The sequence below is a fragment of the Micromesistius poutassou genome, assembly GCF_964030765.1.
Source record: "Micromesistius poutassou genome assembly, chromosome: 19".
NCBI lineage: Eukaryota > Metazoa > Chordata > Actinopteri > Gadiformes > Gadidae > Micromesistius > Micromesistius poutassou.
The window spans coordinates 3330462-3346745 of record NC_140289.1 but is presented as its reverse complement, the minus strand read 5'-3'; the positions used below and the strand labels follow the sequence as shown (position 1 = coordinate 3346745).

General features: G+C 43.4%; 1 protein-coding gene and 1 long non-coding RNA gene across 2 annotated transcripts; both read left to right on the top strand.

The window, feature by feature from the left end:
* The first annotated feature begins 3430 nt into the window (after positions 1-3430).
* LOC311364021 lies at positions 3431-6988 on the top strand. The gene is made up of 4 exons (XR_014639104.1): positions 3431-3557; positions 4419-4569; positions 4698-4886; positions 6798-6988. It is a non-coding gene; the product is annotated as an uncharacterized lncRNA (long non-coding RNA).
* A 405-nt stretch (positions 6989-7393) lies between these two features.
* aldh8a1 (aldehyde dehydrogenase 8 family, member A1) lies at positions 7394-12874 on the top strand. Its single transcript, XM_084484002.1, has 7 exons — positions 7394-7669; positions 8260-8407; positions 8969-9124; positions 9479-9628; positions 10424-10680; positions 11053-11214; positions 12244-12874. The coding sequence occupies exons 1-7, from the start codon at positions 7523-7525 to the stop codon at positions 12694-12696; spliced, it is 1473 nt and encodes a 490-aa protein (XP_084340128.1). The 5' UTR covers positions 7394-7522; the 3' UTR covers positions 12697-12874.
* Positions 12875-16284: the final 3410 nt, after the last annotated feature.

The following is a 16284-nucleotide window of genomic DNA, read 5'->3' as shown; positions in this document are numbered from 1 at the left end:
CACCTACTTCCTGTTCATGCTTGTACCATGTACTCACAAACTCGGGTGATACAACTCACACCAGCCAGCACACCTCTTATGCCATCAGGACTTCAAACAAAGCACTGGGCCTTTGGGCAATTGGCAGTTCATACAGACTAGTTTGCTTTGGTCCAGCCCTTCGTTCCTCTCTGCCTTGATAACTGTCAAGTCATCGTATCTCTTTCTCTCTGTCTCTGAATGGGTGAATGTCAGTCAACACTATAAAGTGCTTTGGATAAAAGCGCTATATAAATGAGGACCATTTACCATTTACCCTTGAGCCTTTGGGGATCGAACCTGTGACCTTTTACCTGTGATTTGAACTAATTAGCCCACGATACCATCCTGCCCATAGTAAACGTAATGGTAAAAAAGGTTTAAAGGTCTTGTAACAGCTATTATTTGAGTGTCATTTGTAAAGAATAAAAGGCATTGCCATTTGACCGCTATTAGTGAATGAAGTGCGCTGTGAGAATATATGTTTGGAGTTGACTGTGCCTGCCTCTGTATGAGACAATTTAGATTTTGGACTGCTCCCTGCTCATTTCTGACCAATCAGGTCATCTGAAATGGAAAACTATTCAAAACGTGTCAACAGCACCTTTAATTGGAGCAAAGAAAAAATAAGCACACATTATCCACTTGTCTTTCCCAAATCTCCCTCTGATAACAATAAAAACCTTTACTTTCAGTTTACATTGACATTGACATTTACATTCAGGGCATTTAGCAGACGCTCTGTCAATCACATGATGGTCACCATTAACGCGTGACGGGACAGAAACCTGCGTGTTGCACTGTGAGGAGTCTGTCCACTCGTAGGAGAGTGACTAGTGACTAGCAGGCTAGTGAGAAACGCTGTGTACTACATACCCGAGAGTGTGGAATCCTCACTTGGTACATTGCCTTTGCCAAAAACCAAGAAAATGAAAATAGGCGTGTGTTTGATATTGGCACTGCGGAACTGAAGAGGAAAGAGCCTTAGTGGAAAAGGAAGGATGATAAGGCCACACAACCCTTTGTGTGAGAGAAAAAACTCTTAAAAAACGACTGTGGCTTAACATCTCCTTATGTTTCGTTCTTTTGTTGGTTGTAAGCCGTACAGCCGTTTGAGTGAGTACTGACTAAGTCACAAATTGGAAGGTAAATGTTGGGACAGTTCGATTCAATTAATTATTCCAACCACACCTGTAGCCACACTCTCTATTCTGATACATATAACCCTGATACAGATAGCTTTATCTTTGAATATAACAAACAAATACAATTAAACATATGCATGTGAACCTGTCTACCTCATCACTCGTATCCTAAACGTACACATTTGCAACCATATGCTTTTCTAACTGAAAAATAATTACTAATCATCACATCATCTTTAACTATAGTCTACCCCACATGAAGTGAGCTGAGTGAACTGCTGTTTCTTTTACACTTACAATCACTGCATGGTTCAACCGCAAGTAACATACAACCTGAATAATGTTGCAGGCCTACCTGCGGGAATGGGTTACATTCTGAGTCACATGTTTTCATTTTCTCTGATGTTCCAGCTTTTTACGATGCATTGCAGAGAAAGTGTCAGTTTCCGTTTAACCAAAATGTGTCACATTAATTCTGACAAATGAAAGCAATCTTGTTTTCTAATAAACCTGTCATATTTGCAACCGGTGACTTAGACTCACCATCGCTTTTGGATTCATTCCTGTTGCGACCTTTGGATTTATGAATATGTAATAACAGAGGGCTTTGGCTCTGTCCAACTGGCGAATGCATACATGTTTGTCTGTGTGTGTTTGATTGTATGTGTGTGTGTGTGTGTGTGTGTGTTTGATTGTATGTGTGTGTATATGTGTGTTTGTATATGCGTGTGTGTGTGTGTGTTTGTAGATGTGTGGTGTGTGGGTGTAGATATGTGTGTCTGTGTTTGATTGTATGTGTGTGAGTGTGTGTATATATATGTGTGTGTGTGTGTGTGTGGGGGGGGGGTGTGTGTGTGTGTGTGTGTGTGTGTGTGAATAAAATCTCTTGCGTGTGTGCGTCTAAAAAGGCCTGTGTTACGTATAGATAGAAACAGGAAGTCACATCACAGTGAATCCTGTGTACAAGCCAGCCTATGCAGATTGTAACTTATTCATATCCAAAGCAGCATATCATCATCCTACCCCGTTTGGATTGATATATTTCACATTCAAATCAGCCAAATGTCAGCATGTGCTGCAGGACATTTGTGCAGGCAGGAACACCATGAGATTTCACATTGGAAAATGGTTTATTTGTGTTGGTTTTACTTATAAATACACAGGCTGAGGTTTTGGGTATGAACCATATACTAAGACCCCAACAAAAAGAGAGTAGGGAGATCATATATGGACTGTAGATGAACACAATTAATACATTCATGTATTATTAAAGCTAACTTGCTTAAAAATACACAAATACTTTCACTAGTGTGTGATTTATGTATGAGGTTTGGTGTGACTGTTACACACATATAGGCCTTGTATCTCAGAGTGCATCATGGGCATCTCTTGTTGAAATCCACCACCACTGATGCCTCAGTAGTGGTGGGGGGATTCGGAGGAAATCATCATAGTGATACCACAAAGCTTCCTCAAGATTTGGCCAGAAAAAGCGATTTCTCCCTACTTGGTGCATGCATGGTATATCTTGCATGTGTCTCACTCACCTCGACAGTGACACTCGAGAATCACTCAAGAATCGAGTTGTGTGAGAGAGCGCTGACGTCTCCATAGATGACTGGTGTTGAGGGTGATCAACTGATGCAGACGGATCGTTGAAGGAACCACCAGGAGTTGTTTGGGCCTCTTCTGTACAGCTTTGGCCACAGCCTCCTCATCAATGTAGAACACCTGTATAGTAGGGTGACCAGTTTAGGGCCCCAGGTTTTTACACCGCTGAACCCAAAAACCCCTGATTTTGTCTCAGAAATCTGGTCACCTTATAGAGATATGGGCATTCAGTAGACAGCCATACAAGTGCTCGGCATTTGGAACATATCATCGGCATTTGGACCCCCCCCCCCCCGCTCCCACACACACACACACGCACACGCACACACAGTTTATTGGTTATACAACACTGGCCCCTGGTGGCAGCTTGCGTGACCTACACGAGGAGACGCTGGACTGACTGAAGTGATATATGAGTTGAGTGCTGCAAGCTGTGCTCAACTATTGGTATTCTTAGGCTTTGTTCTTTCTTTCTTTATTATTCTCTACAAATGTCAGATAGCTCCAAAAAAAAGTTTAAGACAATTAGCCAATCAAATCACGCGAAAAAAATTTGAAAAAAAGAAAAAGCCAATCAGATCGCACGAAATATGAGTAGGGTCTGGCTGCAGCCTGTAGGACGTGGACATCCACATCCAACTGCTACGATACACACTCCCGTCCACAGGCAAAGCGTGGTTTTAATCCATTGGAGTGGGGAAGTTTCAATCTCTTCTCGACTACTTTGCTAAAATGACTACGCTAGCCGCAGAAGAGGACAAAAAGACAAGAATAATTATGCAGGCAAGTCACAAAAATTACTTGTTTGTGAAATGTGTTTCTGATTGGTAGTTAACTACATATACTGAGCCACGTGATGTCAAGTTAATGCAATTTCATTAATACACAGGATCAGATGTTATAATCCCTTGTGCCAAAATCCAGGACAACGTTTAATGTTGCTGCCGAATTTGAGTCTACCGTAGATATGAGTCGCGCATGCGCGGACACCAATGTTATTGGGCTACCGTACAATTACTTCCGGGTCAAATTGATGTTTGAGTTATAATAATAATAATAATAATAATAATAATAACAATTCCATATATTTCCTGAAAGCATATACCCTCAGGATGAGAGCCAACATGGTTTTGACATGTCCCACCCTCATTATTATATACCTGCATACTGTGTTCAGATTTCTTTCCCTGAAATGCATGCATGCAAATTAGTGCATAGTTAAGTACTTACTTAATTCCTCATTTGCTTATGCAAACATACAATTAAAAAAATGTGCAATACAAACAAATATTGTATTGATGTGAATAAAAGGCTGGAGAAGTTTTCTCCTGTAGTATCTTGCCATAGAATGTAAAGGACATTAGTGGATTAAGCCTTAAAAAAACTATGTTGCCCAAGAGATATTACCAGGCACCTTTCTAAACCTTGAGTAGCTATCCCGAATCTATACGTTCAGGTAGAAAAAAAGACTAACAAACAATACCACGTTCAGTCCCCCTGGCTCCTGGACAATCGTTAGTCATCTACAGTTGTGTTGAGTTTGTTTCCCATTGCCCTTTTAATAATTTACATATTATCTGATGTACGTATATGTAATTTTGTTCCCATTGAAACGCGGTTAATGTGATTTGTTTTGATTCACAGCATCCATCACACTTAAAGAACAATCCTGACCCTGAACCATTCTGTATGGGTGGTATTTACTCATGTCCCTGCTGCAGCTACAGTAGCGATGTGCAGTTTAATTTCAAAAATCATATGAACAACCACCTCAAACAGGCAGTGAAGCATAAAGGTATGACAATAATTGTTGGACTTCTTTTCTTTAATTTCAATATAACATAAATTGAACAATAACAACAACAATTTACTGGAAATTGTGCTCCCACTAAAAGACTTTGAATATATGTCTGTGCTTCACAGGTTACTTCATATGCAAGTGTAATCGTCAGTGCAGAACAGCTGCACACTTTCACTGCCTGTACTGCAGTCAGACAATCATACGTAAAAACCAGTGTAAACTACATTTATCCCAATGCATCCCCACTACAAGAGCACTTCCGTCACCTTCTGCTTCTCCTTTTCCTTCCGTTTCTGGAAGTGATGCTTCAGGTGAGATCATATAATTATTATAAATATAATAATTATTATTCCAGGCCCTAATTTGAGTAGAACCAATTCAAATGTTGATGCATCGGTCCTTATGCAAATGTTTGGGCTATTTCTTCTCATGAATCTGTGATTTACACTTTTTGAGATACATTTAAAGGTCCCATGACATGCCACCAGGTGTGGTGTGATTAGGGATGTCACGAGAACCGATACTTCGGTACCAAGTCGATACCAAAATTCAAAAAACGTGACGGTACTCGTTTTTCTTAGTACCGTAGGTACCGTAGGTACCGAGGACGCAATTCCTCTGGACGTCACGTGGGCAGCATATACACCTACACGGGAACATGGAAGACGGCAGCTGCAGCGAGTGCGACGGCTCCGCCTCGACTCGTCGATAAAAAGAATAACAAGAGTCGCGTCTGGAAGTACTTTGCGTTTGGAACGCTGCGCCGCGCGACTGTTTCAGACGGGACCCGTTTCAATGTTGCGCTTCTAAACACGCATGGTACGACTGCGTCCGGCATCACTTACATGATGTTGTTTTGATTGAAGATCGGCAGGTTGTAGTAGGTGCGGCGGTGAATGTGTGCGTGCGTGTGCGCGTGTGCGTGTGTGTTGCGAGCGTATGCAATTTCAAAGTAAACAAACCAACTCAAAGCCGATGCATGCATCCAAAATTATTCGTTCAAAACCAAATAAACAAATCAAAAACAGCGTTGCTTATTCGCTTCAAATACTTTTTCTTTTCAAAACTTGGTTAATTAATACGGCGCGGTACCGAGCAGTTGAAAACAATGTTGGCGTCTCCTGTGGCTGCCTTGCGCACCTGCGTTATATTACTTAATATTAGGTTGGAAGTTATGTTTTAAACCCCGCCATGCACGCAAGTGTAAACGCCAGTCGCATAGCTGCATGACTGCCTGCTTTCAGCGCGTATTATTATTATTTTTAATTATTATTACTTGAACGCTACATGCCACTGTTCTTTTTTTGTAATGTTAATAGTGGTTTATTTTTATTCATTACTTGAAGGCTACATGCCAGTGCCACTGTTTTTTGGAATGTTTAAATGTTTTTAATAAATAAAGTACATGGGATTTATTGTTTTGTTTTTGACCGTGGTATCGAATTGGGTATCGAGAATCGTGGAATTTCACTGGTATTGGTATTGACTACTAAATTTCTGGTATCGTGACAAAGTACATGGGATTTATTGTTTTATTTTAGTTTTTTGCCGTGGTATCGAAATGGTATCGAGAATCGTGGATTTTCACTGGTATTGGTACCGACTTCTAAATATTTGGTATCGTGACATCCCTAGGTGTGATTAGCCATTACAAGCCATTTTGGAAATCTGCCCCTTATGACATCATGAGGGGCAGAAAATGAGCGTGTCCACCTAGATGTGTGCTGGATAGATTAGTCTACCCAGCCTACCCAGTGGACTATAGCCAACGTTGCTCATCTATCCGTCACACACATCTCTCTCTCTCTCTCTCTCTCTCTCTCTCTCTCTCTCTCTCACATCTCTTAGCCATCCAATAGACCTAACTTCACAATAACCAGTATAAATAATTAATATCATGTCATTTGTAGCACCTGTGCTGTTATTTATGAACTCATATGGCTACTGTGAAAAGGGCAAAGGGAAACTTTAATCTAAATTATCTTTGATTGACACATCACGTTTTCTTCAGGCTTTGCAAGACCCCTCTGCAATTGCAAGTAGTAGTATTAGTAGTAGTTATATTATTAGAAGCACAGTGTACATACTGTCATAGGTTATACACAACTTCAGAGGATATATGTATCTAATGGGACCCCTTTTTAGGCTTTCAATAAATATGGACGGCACTAAACAATCCTGAACAACAACAATTATGATAACATGTCCCACTTCTTCCACAGGTACACAACAACACATTTCAGCAGTGTCTCCAACACCATCACCAGCACCGGCACCAACCTCCCCCCTCTCTCTTCCTCCTAAATGCCCCGTGCAGCCACCACCTCAGAGCAAGAGAGCTACAGTGACATGTCGTCACTGTGGGTTAACCCTGAAAAAGCGCAACTTGAGGATTCACCTGAAAAGGAAACATAAACTGGTGAGGGAGGACATCACAGCAGCCCATCACCTCAGAGCGCTATGTTTCGACCCAAACAACTGTGTGTTTACTGTGGGGGGGTCATTATTCTTTAATAAGGGTGATCTTGGTTAACCATGTGGTCTCTGTTGTTTCACCTTCCCCCACTGTGGGATGTGTGTTCTGGGATCCCAGGTAGCCAATCACAGCCTCAAACCTTTCTTTGGTTAATAATCATAACAGAATAGCTGATCCGTTCAATTTAACGTTGAGGTTTAATGAGATAAAAGGTTTACTTGTGAGAAAAAACCTGATATTTATACAGGCCTATATTTTTTATTGCTCAAATCCTGCCCTTTGAGATTAAGTTTATTCATTGTCAATACATTCTTCAGCTCAGAGGCAGGCTGACTCTCTGACTTCAAAGTGGGAGGGGTGTATTGCCCCAACAGTTTCACTGCTTAGGGAACTTTCAGTTAGAGCAGGATATTGTTCTGTTTCTTGTCTTATGACTGTTTGTGGTTTATTACGCTGTAGTTTATCACCACGATGCCGACATCACCCGACCACCAGACCCACTTGGTTTTAGAAAATTACATCGGAGGAAAATTTGTCGCTTGTCGGGATCTCATTGACTCCTACAACCCATCAACCGGCCAGGTGTACTGCAGCGTGCCAGACAGCGGGCAGGATGAGGTGAGTATGCCGCACTAATTAAACAATACATGTGTTGTTGTTTACCCTTGCAACATTGCATTCATTGCCGACATCGTTGCATGTTGAAGGCAACAATGCTTCTGGATTTTTTCCTTTGTTCATAACTTATGTTTCATATATCTGTAGAATAGTTTACACATTATATGATCGTTAACATTGATATAAATTTGTGCGGTAGCTTATTTTATTCTTCATTATGCCATAGTTTAAACAAAAGGCACCTTTGCTCTTTGCCTTGAAGCTAATCATTAAACTACTGAACGTAGGTCAGTGCAGAGCCAGTTATCCAAGCCAGTTGAGAGAAATGGTTGCAATGTTCACATTAAGCCTTAATTTCGTTTTTTATTACAGGTCTGAAAGACACATATAGAGGTGTAATTACAATCAATGAAACCGCAGCAAAGTAATCAAATCATTACACTACGGTAGTCCCAGCAATCAAGAGTTATTTTTTACGAACTGACCTCATGTGTAGAAACTAGAAACTAGAAACTAGAAACTACAAAGAACCATACACCATGTTGGACATTTTATAACAATACTTCTGTTAACTCTCCAAAAAAATACAGGTGAATGCAGCAGTGGCAGCGGCCAAAGAGGCCTTTCCTGATTGGTCAAGCCGTAGCCCAGAGCAACGGGCTCAGGTTCTCAACAAGCTGGCTGACCTAATCGAAGCCAACCTTGACGAGTTTGCTCAGGCCGAGTCCATAGATCAAGGTCTGTGTGTTTCTTGGTGTGTTGTCTTTTGTGTTGTCAGTAGTCAACAAATAGATAGAGTCCTTCAGACATCCACCCTTTGAATATTTAAATGACTGATGTTATAATCATTGATAGAGTCGCTGTGATTAAAAAGTACACACAAGCTTGCATTCAGTCATTTGAGGGTCAAATCCAATCTATTTGACAGGCACTGTTCTCTGGTTGGATTGGAGACGGCATTCTAAAGCATTCAATCACTGTAATTGCACTTTTCTTTGCAGATAAAGTCCAGTTCATCCATTCGGCACAGCCTGGATATTGTTGAAAGTTAACAAATATCATGCAACATATTTAAAACGGCATATTTCAACACTAGGCTATTTATTTCAGATTGGTAAACTTGTTTAACCATGTGATTAATTATAGAGGCCTACCACCAGCATGTTTTACTGTACTTTTTACTTTCCACAAGTCTTTGCTCCATATCCTGGGCGTTGAAGTGACGTCCTATCCCCTACCGGTGCAGAACGCATGCAGGTATTTCACTGCGTCTTTCTCTCTGTGGTGCTCTGGTTCCAGGCAAGACGTTGGCGTTCGCCCGCACGGTGGACATCCCCCGGTCGGTCCACAACTTCCGCTTCTTCGCCTCGTCCGTGCTCCACCACACCAACGACTCCACCCAGATGGACCACATGGGCTGCCTGAACTACACCGTCCGCAGCCCCGTGGGAGTCGGTGAGATGTGTGTGTGTGTGCGTGTGTGTGTGTGTGCGTGCGTGCGTGCGTGCGTGCGTGCGTATGTTAGTTTAGTGTTTTCTATCTCTCTCTCTCTCTCTCTCTCTCTCTCTCTCTCTCTCTCTCTCTCTCTCTCTCTCTCTCTCTCTCTTCCTCATCTTTCTCATATTTCTCTCGGTCTGTTTGTCCATCTGTCTGTTTGTTGGTGTTTGTATGTATGTGTGTGTGTGTGTGTGTGTGTGCGTGATGAATTATTAAGTAATTCTATATTTCTGTTCTTCTTTTGTATTTTGTGTGCCATGATTTTTTTTTAATATATGTAAATATGTGAATATTGTGTGTCTGTGTGCATAGCTGGCCTCATCAGCCCATGGAATCTCCCCCTTTACCTGCTCACCTGGAAGATTGCCCCTGCTGTTGCCGCGGGCAACACTGTGGTAGCCAAGCCTAGTGAGATGACCTCTGTCACGGCTTGGATGATGTGCAAGTTAATGCAGGAAGCAGGTAGGGTCACAGCGATGCTATGCACCCTGTTAAACAATTAAAGCTGCTGCAGGAAATAACTGAGAGTAATTTATAATAATGAAAGAGAGAGAGAGAGAGAGAGAGCAGAAGAGTGCAAGATTTTAAAAATAAACAACCTGAAATAAATTCCCCTTCCCCCCTACGTTTCTCAGCCATTTAGAATTGCTCCATTTGTGTGTGTAACACCAAGGACCTTGCTGGAAATAAGTATTGTACTTTTGCATGTCATCCTTTGGATTCCTGTTTTTATTGTCTTGATCCAGAATTAAATCAAATCAAATCAAATAATTTCGATCCAGAATTAAATCAAATCAAATCAAATAATTTCACGTACCTGGAAAATGGATTCCTGTACCAATCAAGGAAAGGATGCCCAGATTGGTCAGAAATGAGCTGGGATCGATCTAAAATCCAAATTGCCAGAGGCAGGAGCAGTCAGCCAAGACATATATTTTCATAGAGGGTTTCACTCACTCATAGCTGACGAATGGCTATGGCAGTTACAAATTACACTCAAATTAAAGGGTCAAAAATCAATCAATCAAGGGTCAATAAGGGGACAACATCCCACTGTTACTTAAAATATAATATCAAACCCAGAGCTCTTTCCTCACACCCAGCCTCAGTTGGTTATATTCTTTTGCTCATAGTTTAGGTGTTATATATATGTAATTATATGTAATTATGTTTATATTCTTAATTTGTTGAAAGTAACGCTTGTATTGTAAACGTGTCTCTGTTGCGCTCCCTATGCCCTGCTGCTGTGTGCTGCAGGGGTTCCCCCAGGAGTCATCAACATTGTGTTCGGCACCGGGCCCAAGGCCGGCGACACCCTCGTGGGCCACCCCGACGTCCCATTGGTGTCGTTCACCGGCTCCACGGCAACAGCGCAGCGAATCACGGAGCGGAGCGCCCCGTACTGTAAGAAGCTGTCGTTGGAGTTGGGGGGTAAAAACCCAGCGCTGATCTTCGCCGACGCGGACCTGGATCAGTGTGTTGCCACCACTGTTCGCTCCAGCTTCTCCAATCAGGTGAGGGCCGAGACCAGGCTCAGCCAATCGGTGCACTCTCCATTGAAATGTAGGCCCAGTTGTTGTTGTTTAAACACTGTATAGTAAAACCTAAAGTATATTGTGTATAAAATACAAATTCAAATGAATAATCGGATTGTACTAGTTAATTGCATTGTATTTTTTGCATAAATTTAGCCTAAAATTAGCCATTAATCAGGTTTATCTTGCCTGAATTGATTTGCTGTTCACTACGATCACCACAAGAGGGAGCCCATAGCTCATGTTTTGTCACAACCAACACTTGTCCTCTTGTAACCTCCACCAATTCCCCCCCCCCCCCTTCTTTTTCCCTTTCTTTGCTTTCTATCACCTGTTATTCCTCCCTCCCAGGGGGAGATCTGCCTGTGTACCAGCAGGATCTACGTGGAGCGGAGTATCTACCCGGAGTTCCTGGAGAAATTCGTGGCGGCGGCCAGAAAATGGAAGACGGGAGCGCCATCGGATCCCGGCAGTCACAACGGCGCCCTCATCAGCAAAGAACACCTGGAGAAGGTGGTCACACAATATCATTACAGCCAATCAGAATCCCCCCACCCCCGTCACAGTAACCAGTGTGCGCGCGTTGACAGGTGTGATCCATCACTATTAGGGGAGTCATGAATCACACCGTGGAGGATTTCAGTAACACAGTTTCATTCATCACACGGCGTTGGGTCAGTTAGCGGACCCTTTACCAAAAGCAATTGATAAAGAACACATTGGCCTTTAGCCTCAGATGTACTCTACATTGGGGTCTTCTGATCTCACAATGCAATTAAAATTGCGTGAACTTCTCTGTCCAACAGTTTTTTAGGAATGTGAAAGCATCGCTTAACACTGTTTTTTTTTTGGGGTTATTCCAAGGTTGATTATATGCATCACTTAATCTCAGCCTCGTCTGTGAGAAGCTTTGGACAAAAGCGTCTGCTAAATGACTAAAATGTAAATTAGAGTTTTCTACAAGTGGGAGGTTGGATACAGGGTTGTCAGGAATGGAAGCACAGTTTGGATCCTGGTCTTACCCTGGGGAGGTTTTGGCCCTCAGGCTCCTCAAAACAGTGGTTCCCAGCCTTTGACTTTAGGTGTGACTAAATTGTCATCAAGACCTTTTTCCGGCAAAAGGTAAAAAAACTGATGAAGACACATGCAGGTCAATGCCCCCTTTGTACATTATTATTACTGCAAGACGGCCACGGCCAGTGGGAAACCGTGGAAAGCACAAAACACAATACACTACAATGGAATACATTCATAACATGATGGAATTAACAAAGCAACACTGTTTTTGACATACAATCAAGCCATAATACTATATGTGCCGAACTATATTTATAAGAGATATATTTAAAAGTAACTTTATTATTTGTTTAATTTGTCTATTTTAAGCATTAAATCCTACATACCCCATGCAGTACCCTGGCGTACCACCGGTGGGTCTCATACCACAGGTTGGACACCCCTGCTTTAAACCACCCTATGCATTGTATTGTCATGTCCCGCTGTGACCTGCGTTATCCCACCCCCCCCCCCCCCCCCCTCCAGGTGCGTAGCTTCGTGGCTCTGGCCAGGTCCGAGGGCGCCACGGTCCACTGCGGCGAAGGCGTGGACCAGATGGAGCTGCCGGCGCGGCACGCCGGCGGCTACTTCCTGCCCGCCACCGTCATCACGGGCGTGGCCGACACCTCCAGGGTCATGCAGGAGGAGATCTTCGGGCCCGTGACCTGCGTCAGCCCCTTCGACACGGAGGAGGAGGCGGTCGCCAGGGGCAACGGCGTGCGCTTCGGGCTGGGCGCGGTGGTGTGGTCCCGGGACGTGGGGCGGGTGCACCGGGTGGCGGGGCGGATCCAGGCGGGGCTGGTGTGGACCAACTGCTGGCTGATCCGGGACCTGAACCTGCCCTTCGGCGGGATGAAGAGCTCCGGGATGGGCCGGGAGGGCGGGAGGGACTCGTACCACTTCTTCACCGAGGTGAAGACCATCTGTGTCAAACACTGAGCGAGATTGTGTGTGTGTGTGTGTGTGTGTGTGTGTGTGTGTGTGTGTGTGTGTGTGTGTGTTTAATGGCGCAGTGAAACTTGATGATAACAAAAAAAGGTGTTACGCTGATCAGCTGACCTATTTGTTTATCATCTCAAACTCTTATTCAATAAAACCACAAATTATAAAAGATGTACTTAAGTGTACTTTTGATTCTTTAAACCAATGTTCCACCTTACGGAATGTCGAACGGCATAACAGCACTAGATAGCTATCTCAGTCAAAACATGTGTGTGCTTGTTCCATCAGATTTCCATTTCTTGTGCTCAACAGTTATCCACCCTCTTATTCTGACCTTTGGTCACTGTCCACTCTTCAAACGCTCCACTTTGTTTGTGAAACTTGTGAGCTAATAAGAAACATACGCTTCAACAGTCCAAACAACATGCTGCCGTGATTGTTGTCCTGATGATCAACACACGATTCCCATGGAGTAGTAGTAGGCTTGCAATGTCTCAGAGACAAATAAATAATGTCACCATCTTAAGAGGAATCTCCGGCATCCTGATCAACTTCCTATGGCATAGTTTGTACTGGATTAATGTTGTACGGCATTAATTTGTTATTTGTTGTTGACAATACGCGACATGCAGGCCTACAGGTTGATGTGCCAAGTGAAACATCTATTGGAAAGGGTTGAGTGATACAAATCCTTGTGAGGTGCAGAGGAAGACTTTGCATTGCAACAGAGTGCGAAGTAGTTTAGATTCATGTTGAATCTTGCGTTCACTCTCTTTCCTGATGTATTTCTGCTGTTATCTCTCTCTCTCTCTCTCTCTCTCTCTCTCTCTCTCTCTCTCTCTCTCTCTCTCTCTCTCTCTCTCTCTCTCTCTCTCTCTCTCTATCTCTCAGCCATCTCCTCTATAAACATGCAGTTATGAAGTTAGTTCACCTCAAAGTCGTTTGAGGTGAATCTCAAATGTTCGGCACCTCATTTCATGGTAATGATTGAGCACCTTGGTTAATTAGTTTGACACAAGTGTGTGTGGGTGTCTGTTCAGCGTCTCCAGTGTACAGGCGTACGTGTACGTGTTGGCTGATGGTATCCAGTGCGTGTGTGAGTGTTCAGTCACGTCCCGCCAACAGGGCCTCCAGAAAGCGTGTCCCGCCCTCTATGTTTTGGCTAGGCAGCACTAATTGTGCACTGCCACCTCTCTGGACCAAACCAGCCCCCTTTTTCGCACACACAGGAAGAGATGTCCGATTGATCGCGTGCGTTGAAACGGACACTACCCCGACGGTTCCGGCACGGTCCAAAGCGTGGAAGCACGTAGTAGAAGCACGATCAGAAAAAAAAGACTGACACACGTCATTAAACAAATGAACGTCTCTCATTTCCCTCTCCCTCCCTCTCCCTCCCTCTCCCCATTTCCTTCCCCTTCCTCCCACCTTTCCTCTATTTATCCTTAATGTTTGACTTTTGTGATGTACGGTGGGTTCCATTCAACCCCTGATCCAGGCCAGATCTCCCCAGCACTTCCCTGCTACGTGACGTGCAGATGAGGACATTGCCGGAGGGTGTGGGGCCAAACGAAGCTTATCGCTTCCACTTGTTCTTATCCAGCAGTGCCTGGGAAAGAGCGGAACGCAGAACCACGTTGGCCGCCGACCATCACAGCCGGGTCACCGCGATGCAGGAGCCTGTGTTTCATCATTGGTGCTACACAGTGTTTTTTCATTGCACCGTTGTGGGAAATGAGAAAAGGAACAAGGGGATTGTTTGCTACCCAGTGATGCTGGGAGGGTGTCCACGCAACATCACACATTCATTCCCGAGTCATTTCTAATCAGACCCATCGTTTTTTTTCAAGCTGTATTCTTAGTATTTTTAGTGTCTCCATACACCTCCTCTCTCTGCATGGAGCCTTGAGAAGGGTTGATAGCTTTTTTTTGATAGGGTTGAGAGTTTGAGCAGACGTAGTTTCATAGAGATTAGAAGTCTGAGCCCTATAGCTGAGTGGAGTGGTTGGGGAGTTTTAACACCCTGTTGAAAAAAGGAATCGTGTTCGATTCCCCATGTCCGCAGCCCACCTGTGTTGAAGATGCCTAACCGTAATTGCTCTGGAAAAAACCGAAGAGTGAATAGTAAAATGGACCCCCCTGAAGGATCAGTGTTATTTCCCCTGCTCCGGGGCAATAGTTCTGCACTGGCCCCTGTGATCTGCTAACTGTAATTCTGATAATGAAGACATATTATCACAAGGCTTTCCCTCTATCGGCCGACATGAAAGCCTTGAGATGAATACCTGGGAGAATAGCCAGCTTTAAGCAGGTTAAACAAACTCAAGGACAAGAGCTGCCGCCAGGTGTGAGTGTGTGTGTGCGTGTGCGTGTGCGTGTGTGTGTGTGTTTGTGTGTGTGTGTCCCATTGAACAATTTACATTATACAGCAGCAGGCTTATGTGGATATAAATCAATACATGGAGTTGTTGTCTTGATCATTAATGTCCACGTTGCCACCCCTTATTTATTTTTAGGTCCAGATGTCCTTTTCTATGGGCAAATAGTGATTGGTATTTGCATATTTTGAGTCTAATTTAGCAAAAGATGTTAGATGTTAGTACTTTAGCTAACCTTTGGTGGTACTGGTGGTGATACTGGTGGTGGTACTGGTGGTGGTACTGGTAGTGATACTGGTGGTGATACTGGTGGTGGTACCGGTGGTGGTACTGGTGGTTGTGGGGGCGGGGGGGATGGGGGGGGGTACCAGGTTGTCTTATTATCTCAACGGTAACAGACTCAAAAGGTTGCCACGGCGAGGGGTTTAACATTTGCATTGTTGTGAGAGAAACGGTACGGGGGCCTTCCCCTCTGGGCTGAACCGTTAGTCCCACAGGTGTGTCGACGTTTTTACCATCGCCTGAAAAACTCATCAACTGCCACGCGTTGGGGGCGGACCCCCTGCTGTCTATTACACTGGCACGCACACACGCACGCACACACATAGACACAAAGACACACATAGACACTCAGACACACAGACACACAAAAAAACACTCACAGAGGAAGAAGAAGTAGAAGAAGAAAAAGATGCTTCTGGAATGTTCCGGAAATGTCACTTTTTAATTGTAATTGTTTTTCAAAAATAAAAAATGTCAAACATGCTGCTGGGAGTTTTTCCCCATGGGAGTTATTTTTAAAGATCGAGCTAACAGGTGTGAATGGATGCAGATGGAAAAGTCAGTGGAAAGTAGGGCATGAACACAAAAACACAAAAGCACACACAAACAAACAAACACCAAAGGGGGTCATGGAACTCAGAGCAAACATTGTCAGAAAATCAGGTCGCCATTAAAACATAAAACATTCCTTATATAACCGCCACTGCATTCTAAACCAGTCAGTCGTATTTGAATGGCTTTGGATTGTAACTGAAACTCATACTTTCAACAACTGAATAACACATTAGAAAATAGATCACATTTATTCCAGATCACATTTTTTATGCTCCTATTCAAAGACAATAATACTGAAATTGATTCATAAGATGCCTTGCTTTTATAGTTTCAAGTTAATTGCACATCTTTTTTCCCCTTATTCCGTTCT

Bases quoted from the DNA above. Each gene is read 5' to 3' on its own strand.
- aldh8a1 (XM_084484002.1), top strand. From the start codon at position 7,523: ATGCCGACATCACCCGACCACCAGACCCACTTGGTTTTAGAAAATTAC. The intron at 9,629-10,423 runs GTAGGGTCACAG...TGTGTGCTGCAG, and splicing joins CAAGTTAATGCAGGAAGCAG to GGGTTCCCCCAGGAGTCATC. The intron at 10,681-11,052 runs GTGAGGGCCGAG...CCTCCCTCCCAG, and splicing joins GCTCCAGCTTCTCCAATCAG to GGGGAGATCTGCCTGTGTAC.